This window comes from Camelus ferus, chromosome 13 (assembly GCF_009834535.1).
Source record: "Camelus ferus isolate YT-003-E chromosome 13, BCGSAC_Cfer_1.0, whole genome shotgun sequence".
NCBI classification, from domain to species: Eukaryota; Metazoa; Chordata; class Mammalia; order Artiodactyla; family Camelidae; genus Camelus; species Camelus ferus.
The window spans coordinates 56,013,060-56,038,073 of NC_045708.1; the positions used below are offsets into that span (position 1 = coordinate 56,013,060).

General features: G+C 43.0%; 2 protein-coding genes across 8 annotated transcripts in view; one reads left to right on the forward strand and one right to left on the reverse strand.

The window, feature by feature from the left end:
- Positions 1 to 13,217: 13,217 nt before the first annotated feature.
- LOC116668090 lies at positions 13,218 to 21,565 on the reverse strand. 4 transcript variants are annotated; one of them, XM_032494591.1, is made up of 3 exons: positions 20,916 to 21,565; positions 18,973 to 19,040; positions 13,218 to 13,685 (listed from the first exon to the last, which is right to left on the reverse strand). In XM_032494591.1, coding segments are annotated over exons 1-3 (612 nt in total). In that variant the 5' UTR covers positions 21,459 to 21,565; the 3' UTR covers positions 13,218 to 13,684. The 4 variants fall into 4 exon arrangements, with proteins under 4 accessions (XP_032350482.1, XP_032350481.1, XP_032350483.1 ...); XM_032494590.1 differs by having other exon boundaries at positions 18,953 to 19,040; XM_032494589.1 differs by lacking the exon at positions 13,218 to 13,685 and adding an exon at positions 16,552 to 16,624.
- The window catches only part of LHX8 (LIM homeobox 8), a 29,681-nt gene continuing 20,538 nt past the window's right edge, over positions 15,872 to 25,014 (forward strand). The window contains exons 1-4 of one of the 4 annotated variants that reach the window (XM_032494586.1): positions 16,551 to 16,630; positions 20,019 to 20,573; positions 22,331 to 22,417; positions 22,821 to 22,982. In XM_032494586.1, the coding sequence (XP_032350477.1) occupies positions 22,343 to 22,417; positions 22,821 to 22,982 (237 nt within the window). In that variant the 5' untranslated portion in view covers positions 16,551 to 16,630; positions 20,019 to 20,573; positions 22,331 to 22,342. Of the gene's footprint in view, positions 16,275 to 16,498; positions 16,631 to 20,018; positions 20,574 to 22,330; positions 22,418 to 22,820; positions 22,983 to 25,014 lie in introns of those variants that run through there. The other 3 variants (XM_032494585.1, XM_032494588.1, XM_032494587.1) reach the window with 3 other exon arrangements.

Below are 25,014 nucleotides of genomic sequence, written 5' to 3' on the forward strand. Positions count from 1 at the left end.
AGTCATTCATAAATCTCTACTTAACATTTGTCTTTGATAATTTAAGATGTTTTATCAACAGTATCATTTTAAATTTTTATTTTTTATTAAAGTATATTCTTGTTTTTCAAGAAGAGTAAGAAATGTCCTAAAATTAGACATGTTTTACTTGTAATTTAAATCTTGCTGAGACTTTTGGCTTGGTGTTCTCTTAAAAAAACAAAAACAAAAACAAAAAACAAACCAGTCACATTTAGCAACAGACACAACAGCCAAAACATGTTATACTTACGTATTAAGGTTGTTTTCACTTTATTTTCCCTTTCCCCCAGATGCCCAGCGATCCTTTCCAAAGACAAAATGCTGACTAAACTATAATATCCTAGGTAGATCTAATAGTAGCACTGGCTAGAAGACAATAATGGCACTTTACCCATTGTATTTTCATTGAACTTATATGAACTAGTAAGTTACTTGTGAACACTTTAAGTGTATCAAATACAGTATTTACTTGGAAAATGCTCAATTTGTAATGGAACATTTTCCTATAAAGTTTTACTACGAGGGAAAAGAAAAGATACTAGAACCCTAACCTAAAGCATCAGCAATGAACATGTTTAAAACTGCATGTACCATATACTAACAGCTTACTTTAAGAACCACCAATATTCTAAAAAGTCTTTTATTCTAGAGAATTCTTAAATGCATTTGCCTTTGGTCAATAACCTATTGCTGCCAACTGCTGACCACCAGAGAGCCTAAGAGTTTGCCAACTGGTAAGATTTAAATGAGCAAATTGTGAAAAGAACCTGAACCAAAACAAAAACAATAACAAAAAGTGCTGTGTAAGTCCAGGAGAGCCCTCCACCCTACATGTGTGCTCTAGAACTCAGTCCCCATGCTAGAGGAGAACCAATACTTTACCACTCAACCTCAACGTTAAAGCCTTTTCAAAATCAGAGTCTAAGCAAAAAAGAGGCAAATATCTGAAGTTAGAGGCACTTACTGTAAAATTTTTTAAATGCACCCCTCAATAATTAAAATAGTGAGAAAGGTCTAGATAAATGGAACATATAACAGACAATTTGAACTAACAGAACTGAAGCCTGACTCATTCTGAATCTCTGGCCAACAAATATCAGTAATATACATTTACTGCCTAAATTCCATCATTTCCAAAAGCTCTCAAGTTGGAGTTTTTAATTTCCTCTTGGTTCTATTTAGGGCAGATGTGAATTTTAAAAGACATTAACAAAAATAAGAGACTACTATGCTTTACTTAAAAATAGAAATTTCCAAAATTTTTCTTTTTACAACATCAAAATTGAATAACACATCAAAATTTATTTTAATATATACTTTATTTCTTAGCAACCAGGAAAAAGTAATCTATGAGGAATATCTGCCCCATATAAATCCACAAATTGGAAAATATAAGCAAAGCAAAACAAAACAAAACAAAACAAAACAAAAAACAAGTGAACAGTAACTCAATATAGAAGAAAAAAGACAATACCCCAAAATAAATTCTCAAAAGCATTTAGGAAACACTTTGAAGTTTAGCAAGAAAAAAATCTAAATATTTTATCAGGCACTCTGAACTAATGACTGAATTATATACTCAGTGGCTTCAAAATCTTTTGAAAAGTAAAAAATAATGGAACTGATGATTTGATGGTTACTTAGAAGTACAAAATATTTTCCTAAAAATGGAAGTTTCAGCTGCATCATGGTAAGCAAGCCAGTTTGATTATTTAATTTTCTCTGATCTAAACTATCAGATTAGCTAGTAGCTAAAAATAATTGACACAAGTGGAAAACCTCTTTGCAAACAGTTTTATAAATAGCATGTTTGTGCAGAAAGTGAGATAGGTAGTAAATACTTAAGATTAGGCATTCTGGGATTTACAACTGACTCTGAAGCCAGCAACTTCTAAATAGTGTTTACTTGAGGGTTGTTGTTTTTTTTTAATTCTTCCTCCCATGTAGACTATCAGGTTTTTTATATTGTTGATTGTTGCTGTTGTTTTTTAAATTAAAACTACAGTCATCATCGCTTCTTTGCCTTTTGGCTAAGATCAAGTGTAAAACTAGTCATCAGCTTCATAGGGTGATAGACTATAGGAAGGAAGTAAAATCTCACTTTTTTCCTCACTGTATTTACACATCCTTTAGATTCTGACCATGAATTTAGTCATTTATGCAACAAATATTTACTGAGTACTTACTACAAATGAGATAAATGATAAGAAATATGAAGAAATATGTTTTAATAAGCTTTTTCTTTAAAAAATCCACTAAGATTTATTTAAATTAAAAAGTATCCAACAATGTTAATAGTTAAACTATTTATAATTACTTGGTTTTGTTCTTCTTTTGCTTTTTACTTCTTTCATTTACCTTGAGATTTTGGAGAATCTGCCTACGTCTACTTTCAGTGCTGAATTAAATTCTACATCCTTAAACAATCAGACTTAATAGTAACCTTGAAGAAGAGAAACAAAGTACTTTAAAATTTACTTGAAGAATGGAAGAAAATTAGTTTGGAGAGAAAAGACGAAAGAGTTATATTAGTCTATAGTAGAAAACTGGTTCATAAATATTTTGCAGTATCATCTATTCCCATCTATGAGGAAATTATTTGTAGAGTAAATTGTTTAATGTCTATGGCAGCCACCTGCCATAAGCATCAAGGGATCAGGAAAAACTGTGTTTGTTCAATGTGTCCCTAGTGCCTGTCACAGTGCTTGGCACATAAGAGGTGCTCAATAAATAATTTGCTGAGTGACTACCACAGGCCATCTTTTCTATTCTCTTGCCGTCCGAAGAAAAGGTCTACTGCTGCTCTGCTCATCACTTAGATTATCTGTACTCTGTGTGTTTTTAAAAACCAGTTCTATCCACCTACTCTCTTCTCTTGGGGGAAGAAGAAACTTAGTCCCATAGCTTTTTCCTTCCCTTACATTACGGTTTTAGACTTTGCCTTCTTAAAGGCCTGGCTGTGAGGGGAAGACCAACAATCAACCCAAATTGGAGAAGAACAATGAAGTTCACCTCTGCAGGTTCGCAGCCTTCTAGTTCAATCAGCATCTGTTTCATCTGCCAATCCCCTCCAGGCCTTCCCAGTAAGTTTTCTTGGTAGGAAGTCTTTTTGGATTTTTACCTTATAAATGCTTTAGAAACTCCCAAACAGTTCTAAATCTCTAGGCTGCAACACCATCTACCAAAATCAAGTCACCTGAGTTTAGATATGAATTACAATAGAAACCACTATCAGATTTCTTCATTATGATCCCTTCGTGCTAATGAACCGTTATCACTGTGGAGTTTTTGCATTTAGAATATCCCTCACAATTTATGCTCTAGAAATTCATAAGATTACCTAAGATTTATTTATTGTTTACATTTTAATAGACATCTCCAATACATTATCTCATTTGATCATCACAATGACCCTTTCAGTTAGTCAAAGAAGTTATTACTGTTTCTATTTTCTAAATAAAAAATGGGCATTGAAAGGTCACAAGGCTAGTAAGTAGCATAGCTGAGTCTTTCAACTCTAACTTCAGATTTTTTTTAAAGAAAACCTAATGTAGGAATCCCAAACTAGCAATCTTCATAAGTGTCTTGACACTCAAGTTTTTTAAAACTAAAGTTAATCTGAATGTGCATAAACAAGGTATGTCACAGGCTTATCACTCCCCATTGTATTTTATTGAGCCCCTTCACACATTCATATTACTACTTGGTCAATAAATTTATTTGCATTGAGATCCCATCAAAAAGAACAGTCATTCATTTATTCACTGAGCTATTCATTTGTTCATCGAACACAGTACAGACAGTATTTGAAACACTAGGAATCTCAAGTTCTGTAAGACATGGTCACTGACCTCAAAAAGTTATTAAGCTAGTAAGGGAATCAGATAAGCCCATCTGAGTAACAGGGTAGCAGACAGAGGAATGTACAAAGTACCAGCCAAGCACAAAGGTCAGATATTTAAATCAGAATGTGGAGATCAGATCATGAAAGGTAATCATTGTATGACTATTACAAGCCCCAATACCTGTCTCCCAATACTCTCTTAGTTTTCAAATAGCATTCCACAGCACAGCTTTCAAAGTGTAAATTCAGAGCTCTCATTAACATTCTGGCATACGGAATGAGAATTATAGACAACTTCTGGGTAAGTTCAAATCATCATAGATTTATGTTAAAAATTAGTGACTATGTTTTAGAGAAGAAACTAAAGCTATGATTCTACCATAGATATAAAAATTTTAATATATAACAGAAAGATAGATAAGAGATGCCTTATTTCTTATCAATAAGCTTTACTCTATATTATAGCTAGATTACAGCCACTTCAAATGTTTTATTTAGCACTATGTATACCCCTGTGTTCTAAATACACATGCTTTTATTATACCAAATTCAGAGAAGGTAAAAAGCCACACAACCAAAATTTACCTAAAGGGAACATATCCGGTTTTCTATGTATTACCTAATACTCACAAACCCTCTGGGTCTAGAAAAACTGAATTATATTTTAAAAACTACTTGTTGATTTGTTAAAGGCAGTCTGGCTTAACCACAACATAAAAACTGTTTGGATTTCACATGTCTTGGAGTTTTTACCAAAAAGTGTAATACAGTCAAAGATTGTGTGATGGCATTTTTGTATTCAAGTCTTTAAACTCTTAGCCTTAAGAATCAGCATGTATAAAAAAAGAGCTAATGAATGCTAGTTGTTCTCTGTTATACACCTTGAGTCGTTCTCAGACTTAAGATGCTCTAGTTCAAACCAAAGCAATCTAATTCAAGATAGTTTAAACTACAGACGTAAAGCAGAGGTACAGGTTAACACAGAGGCTCTGTTCCTCACCCATTCTCTCAGCTTTGGCCTCCTCTCTTCTCCAGGCATCAGTTTCATCTCTGGGGATTTCTACAAGATGGACACATTTGCTACAAGCTTCCTAGTTTATACATATGGAAAACAGAGACCCTCAAATGCTCTGTCGATCGAACAAAACTCCCAAGGATCATTTTGATCAGACAATCTTGCTTCATTTATTCTTTCAACAATTATTTATTGATCACCTACTGTATGTCATACTTGGCACTGGGAATACAGCCATGAACAAAAAGATTTCTATATATTCATGGAACTTGAGGTCCTGAAACCATCCTTGAATCAATCATAGTGAGGTTGTACATTTGAAACTAATGTAATATTTTAGATCAAATATAATTCAATTTAAAAAATCATAGTGATGATTGGTTTACTTCCATTAGTTTGCCACTCAGGAACCTAGGGTTAGAGCCAATCCTAATCAAACTACGTGGCTACTACACAATGGTATAAGGAGCAGACTAGATGTCAGTAAGGCAACTGCAATGTTTATCACTCTCACCTATTAATATTTTTGGCAATGGATATCGATAAACAACTAGATCAATTCATGCACAATTCCATATGAGTTGAAAAAATAGATGTATACAGAGTTATTTTATATGGAGATAAACTGTACCTTGGAGAGAATGGAAGTAATTCTCTACAGTCATGAAATGTGCTACAGATCCTAACCAGACTGGATGATGAGACTGTTCTACCCAGCTGCAATTGAGTTGTTCACCAACTAAAAAAACATTAGCCATGCCAATGTTTTTATCACCATAATTAACGTCAGGAAATATGTTAGATAACTTTTCAAAAATATATATATTTTGTAAAGTAAAATATCATTACACTCCAAACCTAGCCTACAGTGTCCTAGTTTCCTTTAGTCTCTTCCATGGCCACAATCTTCATCCTTGACTTTAGTCCACTGTTCTGCAAATATCCATTAAGGAGACCTGAATTGAGGATGGACATTTCAGTTCAAATTCATAATGACTATCAAAAAACAAACTAAAAACTACCTGCCACGCTCATGATGGGTGAGAAGTCTCCTAGAAATAAAACACACAATGTAGAATATGTTGAGTTCATTAACAAATGACCTATCAGATCATGTTACCAGTTCCTAGCTCTGCCTCATATGCATCATTACTGGGGTTTATTTAATACCAAACTCTAGGGAATCAAAAATAGGATGCCAGAGCTACAGCATTAGGAGAATAATGTTCAGTTGTGCCTACAGTGGACATTAACTGAATAGCCAACCAACTGCCCAACTCAATGAATATGGTTGCTCAAGGAGAAGGCAGTATTTAAGTAAGGTTTTAAAGGTTGAGGGAAAAGAAGTAGAAGAATGAGGAAGCCTGTTTGGGAATTTCTCATTTTGTCAGACTTGGATCCATACTCTGGGCTTGGGAGTTAGAGTTAACTTCTCTCAAGATAATTTTATCTAGCTTTGTAGAAGGAACTGCTGCTGGTTAGAGACCAGAATTCAGCCTCAACTTGATTTCTGTAAATAAACTATGACACGATGGAACTTTTAAACAGGGATATAACCTAAAGAAAAATTTCCCTCTGGAGGACTGTCATAACTAAGATTTCAAAGCTCGTCTGAAAAAAAAAAAACCGCTTAAAAATTGTGAACAGTGATTTACTATTAAAATCTAGAAAGCTTTTCACAATGACTTACTCCAACGTCCTCTCTCTCTCCCTCAAAAATGGAGAAACGGGCTTAGAAAGTTATTTCCCAAAAGTCGTCACACAGCTAAAAAGAGAAGGGGCTGAAACTGAAATACAGGTCAGCAGATTCCAACTGTAAGAGCTTTCACTTCAGCATCCTGCCTTCCTAAGAAGCAAGGAGTTGAGGAAAATGGAGAGAATCAGAAATAAAATGTGTGACAACAGCCAGTGGGAATTAACTGATCACATAAATAGATCTGTGATTATGGTGAGGTAAAATTAGTTGCAATATCCTCTAAAAGGAAAACATAAAACAGAAGTACTCCAAAAACCATGATTAAACAGAACACAATAAAGATGCAGTGTTTCCTCAAGGGTAAAGGCATTCAATTAATTCAATCAAATGATTGTTCTTTTCTCTCTTGATATTTTTCATCAACATATATAAAAGAAGAAAAATACACTTTAATCTCTAAAAGTATTAGAAAGAGTAATTAAATTTAACGTGGCTGTAATTCTTTGAAGTGCTAAAGAAATTTTACAGCTATACTTTTTTACTCTAAATTCACAAGAAAACTTTCTATAAACAAAAAATATTCAACTTCTTAAAAAAGTCTACTAAACACCTAATCCCCAACTTGTTTGTATGAAAAATAAGCTCAGTATTGTAGTTTTAGAATAATTCATTCCCAAAGTTAGCAAGTAGTTGTTGAGGAAAAAAGCAAATATTTTCTTCAGTCATTAATTGCCTTAAATGATAGTCTCTGTAGAATCCTCCTCTTCCTCTCCCAATTATCTATAAAAGTTTTCAATGATTAAAAGCATAAAATATATTTTGTAGGGGAGAGGGAGAAGGCAAAAGGAAAAAAGCTGTTCCAGATTTTGGAACTAAAACAAATGTTTTTCCAGCTCCAATACGGCACCCCACTACTAATTATGATGCAAGACTCAAAATAATTGAGATGTTTCGGGAATAGCCAGTCATTGCTGTCTCCTTCCCACACCTGAAAGTACCAAAAGTGTTAGTTATCTCAGAAGCCATATAGCCTTCAGGAGGTACTTTGCTCTCATTCACTTTTTGTCCATACAAATTCTATAAAATGTTTAAAAACCTATAGAAAGTATTATGATGAGACTATCTGATACTTCACCAATTCAAACCCCAAGGAATAGACAGAAATCATTATAGAACTGCAGGGTTGAGCTAGTTCTGTTTTGTCACTCTCTTAATGGTCTGGGAATTTTCTGAGAGCAAAGACTACCCATGTCTTACTCTTTGTTGTATCCCCAGCACCTGGCACACTGTAGATGCTTGATGAATTGAACCCACAAAGTATATATAGTTTTCTTTCAATAATCATTGACATCATTTTGAGACTCTCATTTTTACACTGATGTAGCTGAAAAATAGTTTAAAAAAATATATCTAGTTAATTATTCCTCTAATCCCAGGTTTTACATGAAGATAACTAAATGGACTAAATATGTTTAGGAAAAGGCATTAGACCTTAAAAAGGCACAAAGAATACAGTGCAGACCTACAGATTGATAAAATCAGGTTTGTTATTTTATCCATTAAATAGTCTAAGCAGATTAATTGGAATCAGACATATGAAGATTCATTAGGTTTGCTTTTCTTGGAATATCAGTTATTTAAAAAGAAATTTATAGGTTACATTTGGCACATCTAAATTAATAGTTTAAGGAAAATGGAGATCTTGATAAATAATTTTTAGAAGTATACATAGGCAGAATTGTTATGAGACTGGTTCCAGTTCTATAACCAGATTTATCTCACAGTAACAAGGTACTGAATTTCAACACTTTTGCTTAAATAATGTCAATTACCCACATTACTATGGATACATTTTATTTAGAAATTGAATATACCAAAACAAAGATTTATTTTCCTAAAAGAAACAAATAGAGACTATACACCCCTAAGCAGTTATTCAATGGGCGTATCTTCAATCATGGCATCTGCCATGAAAGCGGTCTGTCCAGGTAGTAAGTGAAAGACCGTGACAACCTGTTTTCGGCAGAACTCAATCAAAGGAAATGTCTTTGTCAACTGAAGAATGCTGATTTCCAGAAATGAATGTCAGAATTTTATTACTCCAAGCATTAAGGTTTATATTTCTGTGCTTATAACTAAAGTAGCATGTGAAATTATCACTTTAAGGCTTTTTTTTGTTTTGTATAAACAAAATCGGTCAATGTATCAATAGGAGTGTTGTGTTCTAGAAAAAATATTTGAAAACATAGAGCCACTATTCACTTTTTCTGGCCAATTCCAGTCTTTTAGTGATGCCACTATTATATATATATGTATACACTTAGCCATCAAATACAGATATGTTAATTTTTTTAATGTCACAAATAGCTCTACCTTTATGAGCTGAGAAGTAGGCAACATTGCCTGTTACCTTTTGATAATAGTGAAAAACCTTTATGAGTGATTACATGAAAATATATATATACACATAATTTTAGTTAGGCTCAACTATTAAGTTTATCTGTATGTGTTACATTTAATATATATTTGATACAGTTACATTATAATGTTATTCTACTTTATCATATTTTAAACCAGTTGTTACACCATTGGGAATAACATCAAAAATACAAATTGCCAAGTTTTATATATGATGAAGACATACATAAATCACCAGAAATATACATTAGCTCCCAAGAGCTACGTCTAAATTCATGTATGTATGTATGTATGTATGTGTGTGTGTGTGTGTGTGTGTGTGTGTGTGTGTGTGTGTGTGTGCAGCAGTTGTTTATTTGGGTGATTATTTGACTTTAATTTAATAGCTTTGTTTCTAAATATTTTTCTTTCTCAACATCTTTACTATTTTAAAATTGTTCCTCCTATCCAACATTTAGCTAAACTGCTAGGCAAATGGGTTTCTGATGTCTGTCAGCAAGTATAAAAGCATAATTTCATCAAAGTGTATTATATATATGCTCAGGACTGAGAGAACATTATAAAATGAAGAAGTTTGGCTAAAGTTCAACTGGGCATCAAATAGTACTGGTAAGAATTTTCTTAAACAGATGGTGTAAAATCTTGCTAACACAATAGTGTGTGCTTAACACAGGAACAATATCAGAAACAGATGTGCTGCAAATGACCAAAGTACCAAAGAGGAACAGTAAACATGGGATATATATTAAAAACGATGCCCGTGCCAACTGAAAAAGAAAAAGGAAAAAGAAAGAAAAAGACTGAACAAATGTGTTTCCTTGTCAAATAAGAAATGCTACTGATATTTTTCAAGACCAAGATTGACATACAAATATTTTCCCTTTGGCTTCCTCTTATGCATTTGGTATTAAACCTCTATCAAGGTAGTCAAAATTAAGAAAATAATTTTTCATGCATGTTTTTTAAAAAGTGATCATATTAAAAGGAAATAAGTTCTTGCACTAACCTAGGAAAATTAGGGGATCTAAGGGCTCCCGTCATTTGAACTGCACATATTCTCATCTGCCCAGAAAAATCAATCTCTCCCTCTCTCACTCTCACACACACGCACACCTTCTGTTAGAGCTGTATACAAGTGCGTGATTAGCTACAAGTATTTGCCCAAGCACTGCACAACAGTATGAAAAGTACCAAGGGCCAAGCGTCTAAGGCTGGCACAGAAACCAAGACCAAGTAGAAGAAACTCAAATTCCTAGAGATGCCTTCCCTGAAGCCAAACCCTGCCCCTCCCAAGCGCAGGTCAGGCTCCACGCCCCTAGGGCCTAGATCTCCAGAGCCTCCGGCTGCGTAGACAACACTCCTGGAGGAAGACCAGTCCACCACGCACTCTTGGGTCTTGGGCTGGCGTCTGTCCTGAGCCAGCCTGCGTTTCCGACTCAGGCATTTCAAGCCTATCCACTGTACTGATAGCTCGGGCACACTTTTTTCGGACCTAGTCAGGCCTCGACCCACGACCCGGTTTGTTGTAGGCTTGGGTTTTAGGTTTTCCCCTCTTCTGTGACAGCTTTCTGTGAGGTACTAGGATGTGCACCCTGGGTTTGGACGGGTTGAACAAGAATTACCTACCTACTTACGGGCAGATACGGCTGAGGGGCAGAAGGGCTTGGGCCTTGGGTCTCTTCCAGGCGCTGGTTTTTTTCAGGAAAGAAAAGTCTTATCCTCTGGAAGCCAGATCTGATTCCAGGAGACGAATGTTTCGCATTTGAAACCCAAGCTTCCGCCCTAGGGTCGCCCACGGAAAAGGGCGAGAGGAGGGCGGTGGTCAAACCCACCAAGGCAAGGAGCCTGATTCAAAGCCTAGCCTGGGGTAGGCATTCGGGTACTCGGAACCGCGGCCAACCTCCGCCCGCCATCTCCCCGAGCTCGGATTAGTGGTCTGGGGGGGTTTACACAGGTCCCCCGCCTGCTTTGGGGCCGGGGCACGTTTCTGGGGCGCTCGGCCTCGTCGCCCCGCGTTGCGCGCAGCGCCTCAGCGCCTCCCGGCGTGCATCGCGCGGCGCGGACGCTCCCGGCCTGCCCCGGGGCCGCCGCGCGGCTGGGAGCGACGCCAAGCTGGGGAGCGCCGGCCTGAGCGCTGCGAGGACCTGCGGCGCTCGCAGGGCCTTTCCGGGGAGCTCGCCTCCAAAAGCAGGCGCCGCCGGCGGGGAAGGGCCTCAGCCCCCACAAGAGGCGGCTTGCAGGCCAGCGCCTCGGGCTTAGGGGTTACCAAGGAAATGCAACAATATTTGCGACCTCACGATGATGTGAAAGTGTTCGCCTAGCACGCGATCTGCCCCCTCCCCCGGCAGTTTCCCACCCCTGTAGCCCTTCCTCCCCTCCCCTCCTCGGGCTCTCCACGGGCTTCTGAGCCCTACATATCTAAAGAGCGGCAGTCAGGTCCCTTCAGCCTTGCCTGCCGCCCTCCTCTACCCCGGTTCCTAAGAGAATTCAGGCTTCTAGGACTCCAGAAGGGAGGAGCCAGAAGTCCAACGGGCCAGGAGGGGCGGCTGGGCGGGGTGGGGGTGGGGGGGACCTTGATTCTTACCCTGCAAGGCTCACAAAATATCCTTTATGTGTAGCACAGTGGTTAAGACCTTGGGATGGGTCTGCATCCAGATTCTGTTGCTAATTTGCCTTGAGAACTTGAGTCTCCTCTCTGAGCTTTAGTTTCCCCACCTGTGAATTGGGAACAATACCTACCTCCTTGATGATTGCGAGGAATATACGTGACAACACATGTGAAATGTTAAGCGATGCTAAAGAGTAAATGGTATTTCTCATAATAAGAGTATCTACATGCAAGCACACATTCATCTCTAAAAATAAAAAGCGTTTCTAGGGGAAAAAAAATCTCAGCCTGGGTCGGGGTGGGGGACAGTGTAAAGAATCAGGAATTATGGCTTAGTTTACTGACTAGTTTTTGTCCACCATGACCTTTAAAAACAGGTTTACATGGACTGATCTAGATGTTTTATAATGCAAGAGGATTTTCCCATAATATCCCTAAAATTAATTATTGAAGGAGGACAGAAATATTTTTAAAGGAGGAGGAAGAAACTTTGAAAAGGCATTGCATATATTAAAAGCGTCGCAAGAAACCGCTGCTTTTTGTTTCTGTTGACTTTGAAACTCAAAAACAATAATAAATACAAACTAAGCGCTGAGACCGTCTAGGCGTTATCCCTGAAAGGTAGTGTGTAAAAGTGCCCTTTAGAAAAACTCTGCCGTAAATCCCTCCAGAGGAAGGGGCGGCTATTCGAAGGAAATGCATGGATTACACTCTTCTAAAACGATTTTTGCCATGTTTGTGTGCCTACAGAGGCTGTGGCTCGGTGTGTAAACCTTCTGGGTGCGTCTGCCAAGAGACCCCTAGTGCTTTCCTCTGAGTGTCGGGGTAGAGTCAATACCACGGATACTGGTGCATCCCAGGCATGAGACCTCTTCCAGCCCTTTTCCAAGACTTCGGGACCCTAGTCGCAGAGTCCCTCGGCTGCTATTCCTGCTCAGGACCTTTTCTTCCTCCGGATGGGCTGGGTCTGGGGAGAGACTAAGCTGAGACACTGAGGCACCCAGGGCACACGATTTTGACCTGGGGTGGGGGTGGGATCTGTCCTGCTTAAGACTATCCAACGCCACCGCCAGCGCATCTCTTCCACTTCCTTCTCTTGTTTTACATATGGTAAACAGGGGCACATCTCCCTTCCATGCCAGGGAGGCCTGACAGCAACACCATTTGTCTCCAAGTGACCTGGGCTCCCATCCTGACTATTCACCTCAGACCCCATTCTTGCCCTGGGGGAAGCCAAAACTTATGTCAATTTATGTCCAACCAACATGCACAGCATTTCCATGTGTGCAGTCAGAGTGGGTCCATGGAGACTTACCCAGGCCTCTGGGGTCCAATATATTCCAATTCCTAATCCCTATAGATTTCTCTATAATTGAGGCTCAGACCCGGATAATCTCTGAGGCACCCAGAGTAGTTTTCCAATTTAAGTGCAAACACTGAGATCAGAGGGACTGTGGAGAGGGGCCGGAATGAACCACTATAAAAGCCCCTTCCCGTAGAAGTAAAGTGAAACCCAGCAGTTTCCTCGATTTAAATTGTCAGAATATCCATGCCCTTTCTTGCTTCGCTCTTCTAAGGGACTGAAAGATTTGAATCTTGTGCAAGAAGGTGCCAATGTATAAAGAAGCAGGAAGCTTGAGCTAAGAATACAGAGAAAGGTGTGAAACCCTCTGTACCTGTCAGCACATACTTTTTTCATTCAAAGAGCCATCCTTTATTGCCCAGGGCCAGACACTGAACTAGGTTCCAGAGAATAGGAACAGCACATGGTTCCTGCCCCCAGAATGCCTGCAGCCAGGAGCTGGGGAAGATCTGTTGGAGTGGACTTTATTCACCTGGGGAAAACTACTGCTAAAGATTTTTCCGGAGTAGTGATAGAGGGTGCGACAAGATAAACCGTGCACGGCCAGAGCTAGGCACCGAGGCTTCTGCGAACCCCACGCAGTGACCCGAATTTGGGTCGAAGTCCGAAGGAAAATTCCAAAAGTGGGTGCCAGTCTTTGCGCCCCAGGAGGTACGGAAAGCAGTTGTCACTTGTTCAATCCAGGCTTTGATCCATTCGTTGATGATAAGCCATTGGATTCTGTAATTTGTAAAGAAAATGAGAGAGAAGGATTTTACCATCGACTTAAAAGCTCAGCTCCTTTTCCCCCTTTGTGGCTGGCTTGTTTGACACTCCAACCCGTTCTGTCCTATTGAACCTTGGCACCTCCTAGAGTAGAGGAGGGAAGGGGGCGCTCTTTCCCACCGGATACTTGCTGCCTGGCAGCTGCAGGCCGAATGCAGCTCCTCCGGAAGCCGGCAGGGATGGGGGCTGGCAGCTGGACCACCTGAGAGGACGCCGCAAACCAGGCCAACTGGACTATGTAAAGAACCCTCTTGATTTGAGGTAAATGAATTCATTAACTGAAAGTGTCCTTTTCTGAACTCACCCCAAAAAGGACAACATAGAGGAATGGTTAAAAGGCAGGCTTTTAATAAAGAAAGTCTGGATTCGGTATCTGGATTCGAATTCGCACTCAGCTGGTCCGATAGCTTAGGCAAGCTACTGAAGTATGATTATGCACCTCAGCGCCAGTGGGGCATTTGACAAGTAATAAACAACAGTTATTATTTCTGCCACTTTCACAATATTCAGAAGCTTGTACGAACTGATAGAACTCAGGCTGCCAAGTAATTAAATGCGCCAAATTAACCCCCAAATAAACCAGTGACAAAAGGGAAGGAAAAGTTGTTTGCGCACGACCTTGGGCCAGGATGCCATGTTAGAGGTGATTGTCGGCTGCCAGCTCTTCTCCAGGGCTCCTGCACCCCTGAGAGGCTCCTCTGGCCTTAGCAATCCAGTCAAATAAATTAATAGAAATGGCCAATTGGAATCAAGGTCGGTCTGAGGAGCATCAGGCCTGTCCCCTTCACCTAGGGAGTGAGTTCTTTGGTGACACCTCTGCATCCAGACATCTCTAGGGTGGCAAAGTAAGACATGCGAGGAGGGAAGAAGATTCAATTAATTGAGCATCTACTGTGTGTCTGTGGATGAACACATTTTTAACATCATTTGTGTTGTCATCCCTATTTTATGGATGAGAAAACCAAGGTGTTGCTAAATAAATTGCTCGAAAATTCATTATAGGTTTGACTAACTTCAAATCCTGTGCTCTTTTTATAACATGTTTCCAAGCTCTTAAACCCTGATCTCCCATGCAGGCAGGCAGGCAGGCAGGCAAGGAGGAAAGGAGAGAGGAAAGAAAGGAAGAAAACACTGCCACAGTTATAACAACCAGTCTCCTGTAGCAGAAATCCACACAAAAAAAATTAACTTGAAAAATTATGTCTCAAGATTATTACGATTTTTTTTTAAGTATCATTTTACAAGATACTTCGGGGAAGCAACAACGTTACATGGAAGTGTTGCGGGGGGCGGAGGAGAACCCTCCATACTGAGGTTGCAGGCGGAACTGCGTGAGCTTGTATGGGTGTACTCATAGTGGCTAACAACCGGAGCTGCAGGTTCTCTTATCAAAACCGGGTCGAACCCTGGGAATGGGAGGCTCACACAGTTCCCTGCCACCACCACCCCTCCTCATCCTACCCAAGAAACACCATCAGGCGCCCACGTTTTTGCACTCAGATCAAGTTTGACTGTCCAGCCTCCCTTGCTGGATTTTAGTTAACTCTCAGGGATCCCTGGGGAACAGTCGTGGTGGGCGGAGGAGGGGAAGCCTGCGGGGCTTGGGTTTGCGTCCTCTTTCTAAGTTAGTAAGCTCCGAGCTAGATCAGCTCGATGTCCTGAGTTGTGTAGAAAAACGCCGGGCAGGGGAGAAGGGAGTTAGCGTTGTCTCTCTCTCTCTCCTCTCTCCACCCCACCCCCGCCCTTCCTCCCTCTCTCCCTCTCCAACTCGTAGTTTAGTTTTTAGAGTTGCGTGGGCAGAGGTCTGTAGAAACAGGCTGGAATCAGGTTTCCTCTGGTCCTGCCATATTGCTCATTCTCAACGATAAAATGCATATAAACTCAGGAGCTCCAAACCACAAGCGTGCTTAAAGCGAGACTGTCGGCTTGGAAATGTCACAACGAGTAAAGAGTGTAGTGGACTTCTGCGCTTTGAGCAGTAGCATTTAGCCCGGGAACGTCCCAGACTGCGCCCTACCTAATGTTGGGCGGCATACGGCTTCTAATTCTTTCTCTTACCACCTAACCTATCAGGCGATAAAACGCTTCCGCTCTCTACTGCCGCAGTGGACAGGAGAGTTGACTTGAGCACAAGGGGGAAAGGTGGGGGGTTGGGGCGAGCGCACTGCCCGTAAAGGAACACCGAATCCACACGCACAACCTGCTCCTGCGGCGTAGAATTTGGTTTTGGGTATTGTTAGGTTTCTAGAAGCACTGGTGACAACTGGCCTCAGCAGGCGCATCCGGCAGCAGTTAGCTAAACAGACGCCAGGCAGGGCGGAAGACCCTAGGCCAGGTCTTCGGCGGGTTCATTCCTGGCTACCGCGCACCGAGCACCCTAGCCTCGTGGGAAAGCCCGCAGTGAGGGAGAGGCCCGTAGGTCCCAGCTGGAGGCTCTTGCCAGCTCTGGGCGACCTCCCCCGGCATGAATAAACGCGCCCTTCCCGTTTTCTCGGAAACTGGTGACAAGGTCTGAGAAGGAGCCTGGGACCTGTAAGTCCCAAGGTGAGCGCGTTTCCCACTCTGCGATCTCCGAAGGGTAACAAGTATTCTTAGCTGGGCAAGTTTGGGTTTGAGGGGTGGGGGACCTCTGGAAGCTATTTCCCTCCGTCCCTTTTCAGATCACTATTAATAATGGTTAGACGGGGTGGGCAAAAATCAAAGGATACCCTATCCTAACCCTGAACCAAGTGTGACCTCCGCGGTTTCAGAATGCTCTTGGCTGAGCGCTTTACAACTTACGGATAAAGAAGTCGCCACGAGAATCACCCAGAAGCTGAGCCTTCTTACCAGCGCGAAGATCTTCCCCACCTCCACCCTCGGACAGTCCTCCGGCCAACCCCAGGCACGGGTACCTGGAGGTAGGGGTGAGGTCAGCGAGAGCCTCCGGGCTGGGAAAGCGCAGGGCCCCAACGGTTGGCGCTGGTTCTGTGCCTGCGGGCCCGGGAGTCCTAGATGCGTCTCGTTTGACCGTGTTTTAGTCCGGGTCCCAGTACTATCTCTCCCAGTTCTACCAAGGTCTGACGCGAGCACGTCCTCGAAGGCTGGTGGGAGGGCTGGGACCCGGAACCCGCGCGGATTTAGGAATCGAGATTCCGGAGATTGCCTGAGTACCGCGGGAACTCCAGGTTAAGTTCCCTCAGACATGTGGTTTACTCGCCACGAGGAGCTCAGAGGCAAAGGGTTCAATAGTCAAGTTGGTGGGGACTTTCCCTACTTAAAGTAATAATTTGCTAATTCAGATCTATTGCTTTTAAATATTGAGTTCCAGAGACCTCTGTCAATGCAGGCTTAATTTCATCCCACTGATGAAGGATGTTTACAAACGGCTCCTGTGGTGCAAGCCGAGTGTGAAAATATCAGTTTTATGCCTTTTGATAAGAATTACCGAGGTGGAAGGCTTATTAGGCGATTACAAATTTCTCAGCTGCTCACAGCCCAATTAGTCAGCTCTTCGCGGTGGGTGGAAGCTGTGGGGGTCAGAGCGGGTTGGTGTTCCCTGCTCTCCAGCCCTGGACCTCCAATCAAGGCCTAGGTCTACCAGACCCCTTCCCTGAACCCCTTGGTTTTAGGAAGACACACCCTGAGCCTCCCAACTCGCTCGGGCACCGCAAAGCCCGGGACATGATGCACTCCCAAATCTTTCTGGCTTTCTTAACCCGGCTTTGCAATGAGCCCTACCGTTCAGGGGTGTTGGTTGGCTGTTGGTTGCCCCCTGGCTGGGCTTGAGGTCTCAGATTTTCATTTAAGGAGAGGTGGCATTCTAGAAATTTCAAGTTAGTAGATAGGAACCTCCCGAACCGGGCTATTCCTCTCCCACCTGCAGACATACAGATAATGTTTTTGTTTTTTTTTTTTTTTTTTGGTCTGTCCTCTTTCATTCAAAATTGATCTCAATTGGAGTTTGAGCTTAAAACCTGCATTACAAAGACAAAGAGTCCTTCTGATTTTTAGCACAAGCACCTAATGTAGGAATAGATACTCTGCAAAGCATCGGGCGAACTCTTCCATTGCCGGAGCCGGGGAAGAGTGTCGGTAAGAGGTGTGACGCGAGCTCCAAGAAGTTGGGGCAATTTTGCAGAAACAACCCCTTGGTATACTCGCCCTTGGCAAGGGGTCAGAAGGTGGCTGGGCCCAGGACGGGAGAGAAGCTTAGCAAATACCCACACATCCCCTCCTCCTCCCGCCTCCACACACAACCCTCAGCCTACACCGCGTGGGACGCAGAAATAGACTCACCACCGGGAGGCCTACAGAGCAAGGCTGGGTGCGCATAATTACCCGGCGGGAAGGGTCCACGTCCTGCGCGGAGCCAGAGGTAAAGCGTAAAACAGACCAGTCTTTTAGGTCTTCTTATGTCTGACGACCCTTCATCTTATCTAAGCCCAGAAGCCTCTAAAAATGAACCATTTCCTCCACTTATGCAGAGATAGGAGCTCTTAGATCAAGATTAGTATTTTGAAAACCTGATTGAGAGCCGCCTGATTAGGCGAGGGTGGGTGGGAAGACCGCATAAACGCCCGCGCCCCCGCCCTACTTCCCGAAACAGCTCTAGCGCTCTCCGGATCTCCAAATGACCCGCGCGATTAATTCTCCCGATCTCCAAATGACCCGCGCGATTGATTCTCCCGGATAGTAGCCAAACAGTACCCCAGATTCATTTTGCAGACCCTAACAAATAGAAATCTGTAACTAAATCTCCGAATGGACTCTTTATTTTTAATTACACTTTCAGTGCTGCTCTATACACGGCCTGATAGCCAACGTTCTGCACAACTCTTTCCCATTAAGAAGAGCCATCTCGAGACCGACGCTATTTCATGAAAAATACATTATGTGAATTTCCCCCAAAATGCTAATTTTTGCACTTGATGAAAGACAAAAATCTTTCTGCTCTCCAAGACCCGGTTAGTTTTTCGAGAAGTCAGTCCACCCCAAGCCTTCAGTTCTGTACACAGATTAATCATAGCGTCCCCCTCCCCCGACTCCGAAAATTTAAGCGAGATATAGAGAGGACACGCAGGGGGGTAGCTAATATTAACTTGTGCGCAGCTGCGCGTAAAGGAAAACAATGGCGTTAGGAAAAAGCTCTAGGGACAGTCGTGTTTATGGGAGAAAAATGTAATGGAGGAAAAACTAAATTTGCAGTCGTTATTTGGTCCCAGGATGTTACTCGGGCTCACCACAGGAAAGTCCACTTAACTATGTCCACTGCCCTTCCTGTAGCATGCTGCTGACAGCTCTGGGAGGGAGCACTTGGATCTTCCTCTTCTAGACAAATAAGGCAAGAAGATAAAATTATATAAAAATAATTGAAGCAACATCACATAATTTTGTTACAGGCCTTTAAGAAACAGACGCCCAGATTTTCTTATATTACTGTTTCAGAACTTTGCTTTGTTTCTCAAAAAGGGAAAATTGTAAAATAAAAATGTTAGTCTTACCGAATTCAAATTCCTCTTTATACACTACATAATGAAGTAAAATTTATACCATAAAGAAGTTATTTTAACAAACACACCCTCCAACCTTAATCAAAAATAGGGTATTCTGAGACACCCCTACCCCACCCCCTGCAAACCCACAGCCACAATTTGAGGCAGGAGCTGGCCGCTTCTGGGGCTTAAATTTTGCCTAGGATGAGATGAAAGACCAATGCTATTAGCAACATACTTTTGTCTTTCTTGTAGCCTTGATTTCAAATCTAGTCGCAAAGCATATGCTTTTGTGCTGCTCAGATGTTCCTTCTTTATCTTAATGAGAAAACTTTTCGCAAAGAGAGTGCGAACCGCTAGATAAGACAGCCCCCAGGCTGCCAGGGAGCCGTCGCGGTCCTCAGCTAGACAGGAGAGCTACGCGTTTCAGGAGAATGACTAAAACATTCAAGTCACCCAGACCTCCGCTTCCCCTTCAGCTTGCTGCAGAAAGAGATGTAACCTGAATCTTTGTTTAGGTTTTGGTTGAGGAGCGAGAATTAAAAAGCCACGGTAAATGCAGAGAGCAGATTTTTTTTTTAAGTCAAAAGTTAACAGGCCATTCCCAATTTTTTTTTTCTTCTTTAATACTAAATCTGGAGTAAGTTGGCTTGTCCTGATAAAGATCTTAACTTGCAGAGAAGGCGGGTTTTAAGGAGGTGAGTCTGTTCTTCCAGGAAAAGACTTTCCCCGACACACCCTCTCTCTTCCCTCCCTTCATATAAGGTTCCACCCTCTGGAAAACAAAACTTTTTTTTTCTTTTCCTTTTCCTAGAGGGACAGACCTCAGTGAAGTTGGGAAAAGAACAGTCCATCAGAGAGTGGTTACGGCCACAGCGGCCTCTTCGGACGAAGACTTACTTGTAGCATTCTGACTCTTCTCGGTGTCAGCTTTTATTAGTGCGTGGGGCGGGGGAGGGGGGCCAGACCGGCAGACACGGACAGCCTCTGACCCTCTGGAGTTGGTATGTGATAAGCAGCCCTAGCAGTGCCATGTATTGGAAAAGCGATCAGATGTTTGTGTGTAAACTAGAAGAAAAGGACGTGCCGGAGCTGGCAGATCCCCCTGAGAAGGTGAGCGACCCGACCGACGCCTAGCCAGACCAGCTGAATCGCAGTTTCCTTGAAACAGCGAGCTGTTTGGGCTCCTAAACGAGTCAGAAATTACCTGTAACGGCCTCATCTCCAAACCTGGCACTTTTTTTTTTTATTACGTAGTAGCGTTAGTCAGTAATCATTGCCTCCCCTCCCCACAAGCTCACTTAACCTGAGGCATGGAGACTGTAATTTGCGAGACGAAGCCTCGAGCCTAAGGCGCTCTCGGGTACATGTGAGTCGTGCTTTTGTTCTATTTGCGGTGGTGATCGTGGCGGTCGGGAGGTCCAGGGGGCTGTGGGGAGGGACAGAACAAAGGCGCTTCTCCTCTCGCCGGGCAGCCGGCGGACGCTTGCCGGCCCTGAGGAGCGCCTCCAGGCGCAGGGCGATCCGCGCTGTCGCGGCCCCACAGCGAAACAGAAGCAGATGTGGCTCGTGGAAGGCCTCTAAGATCCCAGGGCGGGCTAGGAGGGCTATTTTACTTAAAAAACCGAAAGAAACAAACCCTGGGGTTCGCGAGACACGCGAGACATCTAGTCACTTTCAGTAGATGGGGGAAAATTGACAAAACTCTCACCTCGCTCTGGAGGCAGGACCCGTGGGTGTGTCGCGTTTTAGGTTTGAAAATCATCTGCAGCTTGTTTGAGCTCCTCAGCGGGACCCGCACTGGGCACCGCTGACTTTGTCTTTGCGCCGACGCTGACAAGGAACACACAGCAAACCCGGGGCTCCTCTGCCTAAACTCTTTGTGTCCGCGAGGACGCCGCTTGCGTTCGGCGGCGCTGGGTCCAGCGTAGGGAGCGCACCGGAGGCTCAGGGTAGAGAGCCCCGGGGATCTAGAGGTTGGGGACAGTATCTTGCCTGGTGCTGCCGGATGGAGGGAGAGAGGGAGGTGAAGAGACAGAAGTGCAGAAGTGTGGGCCCATGGAGTTCCGGGACCCCGCCCCCCCCCCCAAGCTAGAGTTTCCGTAAACCAAGGCAGAAAACGCCCAGAGCGGCTGCGTTTTCGTTTAAGAGCAAAAATCCCGTAAAGGCTTGGAAATACTTGAGAAATGCGCGTTGTTGCTTTAAAACATTTTGAACGAGGTTGGGTGAGATTTTTTTTTTTTTTTAACGACATAAATTAAATTCAGCTGGATATTTTCCATTATTCGACCCGCTTTTTGCGCTGGTTAAAAATAATCCTTTAGTAGCTCAAATGTTGACTTACTGAGCAATAAGTGGCAATTTACACCTTAAAGAAACGAGTATAAATCACTCGCAGCTCTAATTGCTGTAAGTTTACGAAAGAACTGCTGGCTCGGTTTAATCTGAAGCATTTTCATTCAAATTGTCATCGGAACAAACACCAGGCTTCTTAAATCCCGCTGTAATTAGCTTTCAAGTATCCTATTAAACCTCTTCACCTTTCGGCCTATCCAATTCAAAAAGCCTCCTTTTAAAAATATATATGTGTCTTGCTCTTTTAATTGAGGCTATTAAAGAAATCAAGTTTCTACCCCCACCCTCTCCTCAAATCCTCTTTTCTTCTCTCCCACTCCACCCCACCCCCATGCACCCCCTTTACCCCGGTGATCCCCGCTCCGCTGTGATTGACGTCTAAAAGAAAATGCTTTGTGCCGGGATGATTGTTATTAACTTGTTATCCCCGGTAGGGGGACGGGGAACCGACGTGCGCCGGTGAGCGCTGGCGACCCGAAGCCCCGAGAGCGCGGCAGCGCGCGGGGCGAGCCCTTGGTGCTCCCGCGGCCGCCTCGCCGCGCGCTACGGCTGCGCCGCCGCCGCCCGTGGACCTCAAGGGAGGCTGCGTCGCCGTCCGCTCGCACGCTGCGCCGGGGCCCAGACGCCCAGACGGCTGCACGCGCGGCCCGGCGCGCTGGGGGCCTTCATTAAGGCGCCCCGCGTGCGGAGGAGCCGAGGCTCTGGGCCCACGTGCGGGCTCTGAACTTCTTGCCTCTGTTCCTTCCCACTTCCCCGCCCTCACCCGCTCAGTGCCTGGGGCTCATGTCGGAGGAGTGCGGGCGGCCTGCAGCCCTGGCGGCCGGGAGGACTCGGAAAGGCGCCGGGGAAGAGGGACTGGTGAGTGGGTAGGGACCCGGGTGCTGGCGAGACTGGCCGTGGGGAGGAGGCCCAGGACGAAGGGCTGCTGTCCCTGCGCTCTTTTCCGGACCCAAATGGCCCCTCGGAGAGCGGGTGGAGGTGGGGGGTCTGAGGAGGGGCGAGGTGGGAAGCTGAGCAGGTACAGCGGGCTGGGCAGAGCTGCGCGGCGTCCCCAGTCCTTTAGGTCAGGGGTCGGCAGACCGGGCGGGTGCGTGTTGTGAGCTTGTACCCGGGGGAGAGGGCTAGAGTCGAGACCTCAGGACCTGGGGGTGGTTTGGGGGAAGGGAGGGGAGGTGGTGAGGGATCCCCCGTGGGTCTGTGGGATGAGGAGAGAAGGAGGGGTCTAGAACCGCCTGAGTCCGCGCCTCGTGGCTTCCTGCAGGTGAGCCCCGAGGGAGTGGGGGACGAGGACTCGTGCTCCTCCTCGGCCCCGCTGTCTCCGTCGTCTTCGCCCCGGTCCATGGCCTCGGGCTCCGTCTGCCCACCTGGCAAGTGTGTGTGCAACAGCTGCGGCCTGGAGATCGTGGACAAGTACCTTCTCAAGGTAGGGCGGAGCTGCGAGGCCCAAGGGGAGCGGGGTTCCCCGGGAGCTCCGGGAAAAGAGAAAAGTTTATTTCCCCCCTCTTTTCCACTCAAGTTCTCGCTCAAGGTGGTAGGTTTTCTCATCACAACAGCCCCGTCGAGGGCAACTTATGCGGTAAGAAAGATTGGGAGAAGAAATCTTTAGTATCTCCCGTGTTGTTGCAAAACAGCTTGTGTGAGACACATCCTAGTCTAGAAGTGCGGATACCCCGGGTGGATGAACTGTAACCTGCCACCTACTTGTAGAGGAACTGAAGTGGGGAAACGTACCCATTCTGGAAACAGGGTCCTGCCTGATTATTTTCACCTAGTGGGTTATGGTCACCAACCCCCAATAGCACCCACACATCTGCCTGCTTATGAGGGTTCCAGGTCTGTATATGTTGACTGATTTACCCTTTGCATTGTCTCCTTTGGTGAGAACCACTGTAACGTGCCTTAAAGGGTGTTTTCTAGACAGATATTTTTCACATAATCTTATGTTTATTTACAGTAACCTGAGGCTTTTCCAAAGTTAAAGTTCCTAGTAGCATCTAAATAAAAACGATTTTCAGAATCTTATTAAGGTTTTCCACTTCATGGTCACCCAATGATTTTTCTTTTATGTCTTCTTCCGTGCTTAGGGAAAAAAATGGAAATTGATGTAAATTTAGACAAAAAAGAAAGAAAAAAATGCCTGGGATGAAGTACTTCAAGTAGTGATTTGAGAGTTGATTGTCTGTCTTAATTTGTTTTACTTCTCAAGATATTGTGGGGGAGTTTTGGAGTACAAAGTCTGGCAGGCCAGTTATCCATGTCATTGCATGATCATAGTCGCATGTGTCTTAATCCTAATACCGTGGGTTTGCAACTTCAATAGCTTTTTAAAACCACTATTTAAAATAATGATCTCTCCTACACTGAATTAGTAGCAAACCAGTTCACTTTCTATCCCTCCCTCCACACCCCTCCCAGGTTTTCAAAAGAATTCATTATGAAGAATATGAGTTCAAAAAGCAAGTTAGTGAGTTTCTTTAAATTTCTACCTCAACATACAAAACTATTTCACCTGTGAAGTTGGAACGATACCCGGTAGATACAACCTAGATAAAGCGCTAAAAGAAGTTTTGGTGAAAACATTTAAAAAGTGACTAAGTTCCTTAATTGGTGGTTGATGCTTAAAGCTGGCAAGTTAACATGGCTTTCTCTTTAATTCTGCATTCTTAAGATTCCCATTTCATTGTTTCTAGACCTGAGCCTTTTTGGGGTATATTTCAAAACCATCTTTTGTATCCAAAACTAGTTTCTTATTTTCAGTGAGCCTTCTCAATAATTAACATAATCTTTAAGAATGTTTCTGAATGGATCTGTAAGGTGTTTAACACTTCATAACAGAGAGGATAAAGGAAAAAGTTACTAAAAAGTGACTTTTAACATACCCTCTGAAATAGAAAAAATAGTTTCTAGTGTTCATCTTTATATGTTTAAAATATGTTTATATATTGTATATAATAATTTAAGTTATCTAAATGAGTTATATAAAGCTTTCCTTTGTAACAGGACTGAAGTCCTCTATGTACAATCTTAGTCTACCCTTGCTTATAAATTTTAATACATGTACAAGAAAGCTAATTCTTATTATGTAGAAAACCAGCTCTAATAAAAGTTTGACATTTTTGTGATTATATAAAAACTCTTGAGTTCTTAACTCTCCCCCCATTTTGAGTGTTTATTCCTCCAGATAAATTTGAACTCAATCTGAGTCATTGATTTAAAAAATAACTGTTAGATCTAGTAGAATATTTCAGGGTGTAACTATTTAATATAGAAAAACACCGTATCATGAGACAAGTAAAATGGAGTTAAAACAAAAAACTATGAGAGGAGTTAGATCCATCTATTTTTTTTAACTTTTTTTTTTTAATTGAGGTGTAGTCAGTTTACAGTGTTGTGTCAATTTCTGGTGTACAACATAATCAGTCATACATATACATATACACATATATTCATTTTCA

Bases quoted from the DNA above. Each gene is read 5' to 3' on its own strand.
- LOC116668090 (XM_032494591.1), bottom strand. From the start codon at position 21,458: ATGTCGTTAAAAAAAAAAAAAAATCTCACCCAACCTCGTTCAAAATGT. The intron at 19,041-20,915 runs GTGAGAGTTTTG...TTATTTGTCTAG, and splicing joins GGTCCTGCCTCCAGAGCGAG to AAGAGGAAGATCCAAGTGCT.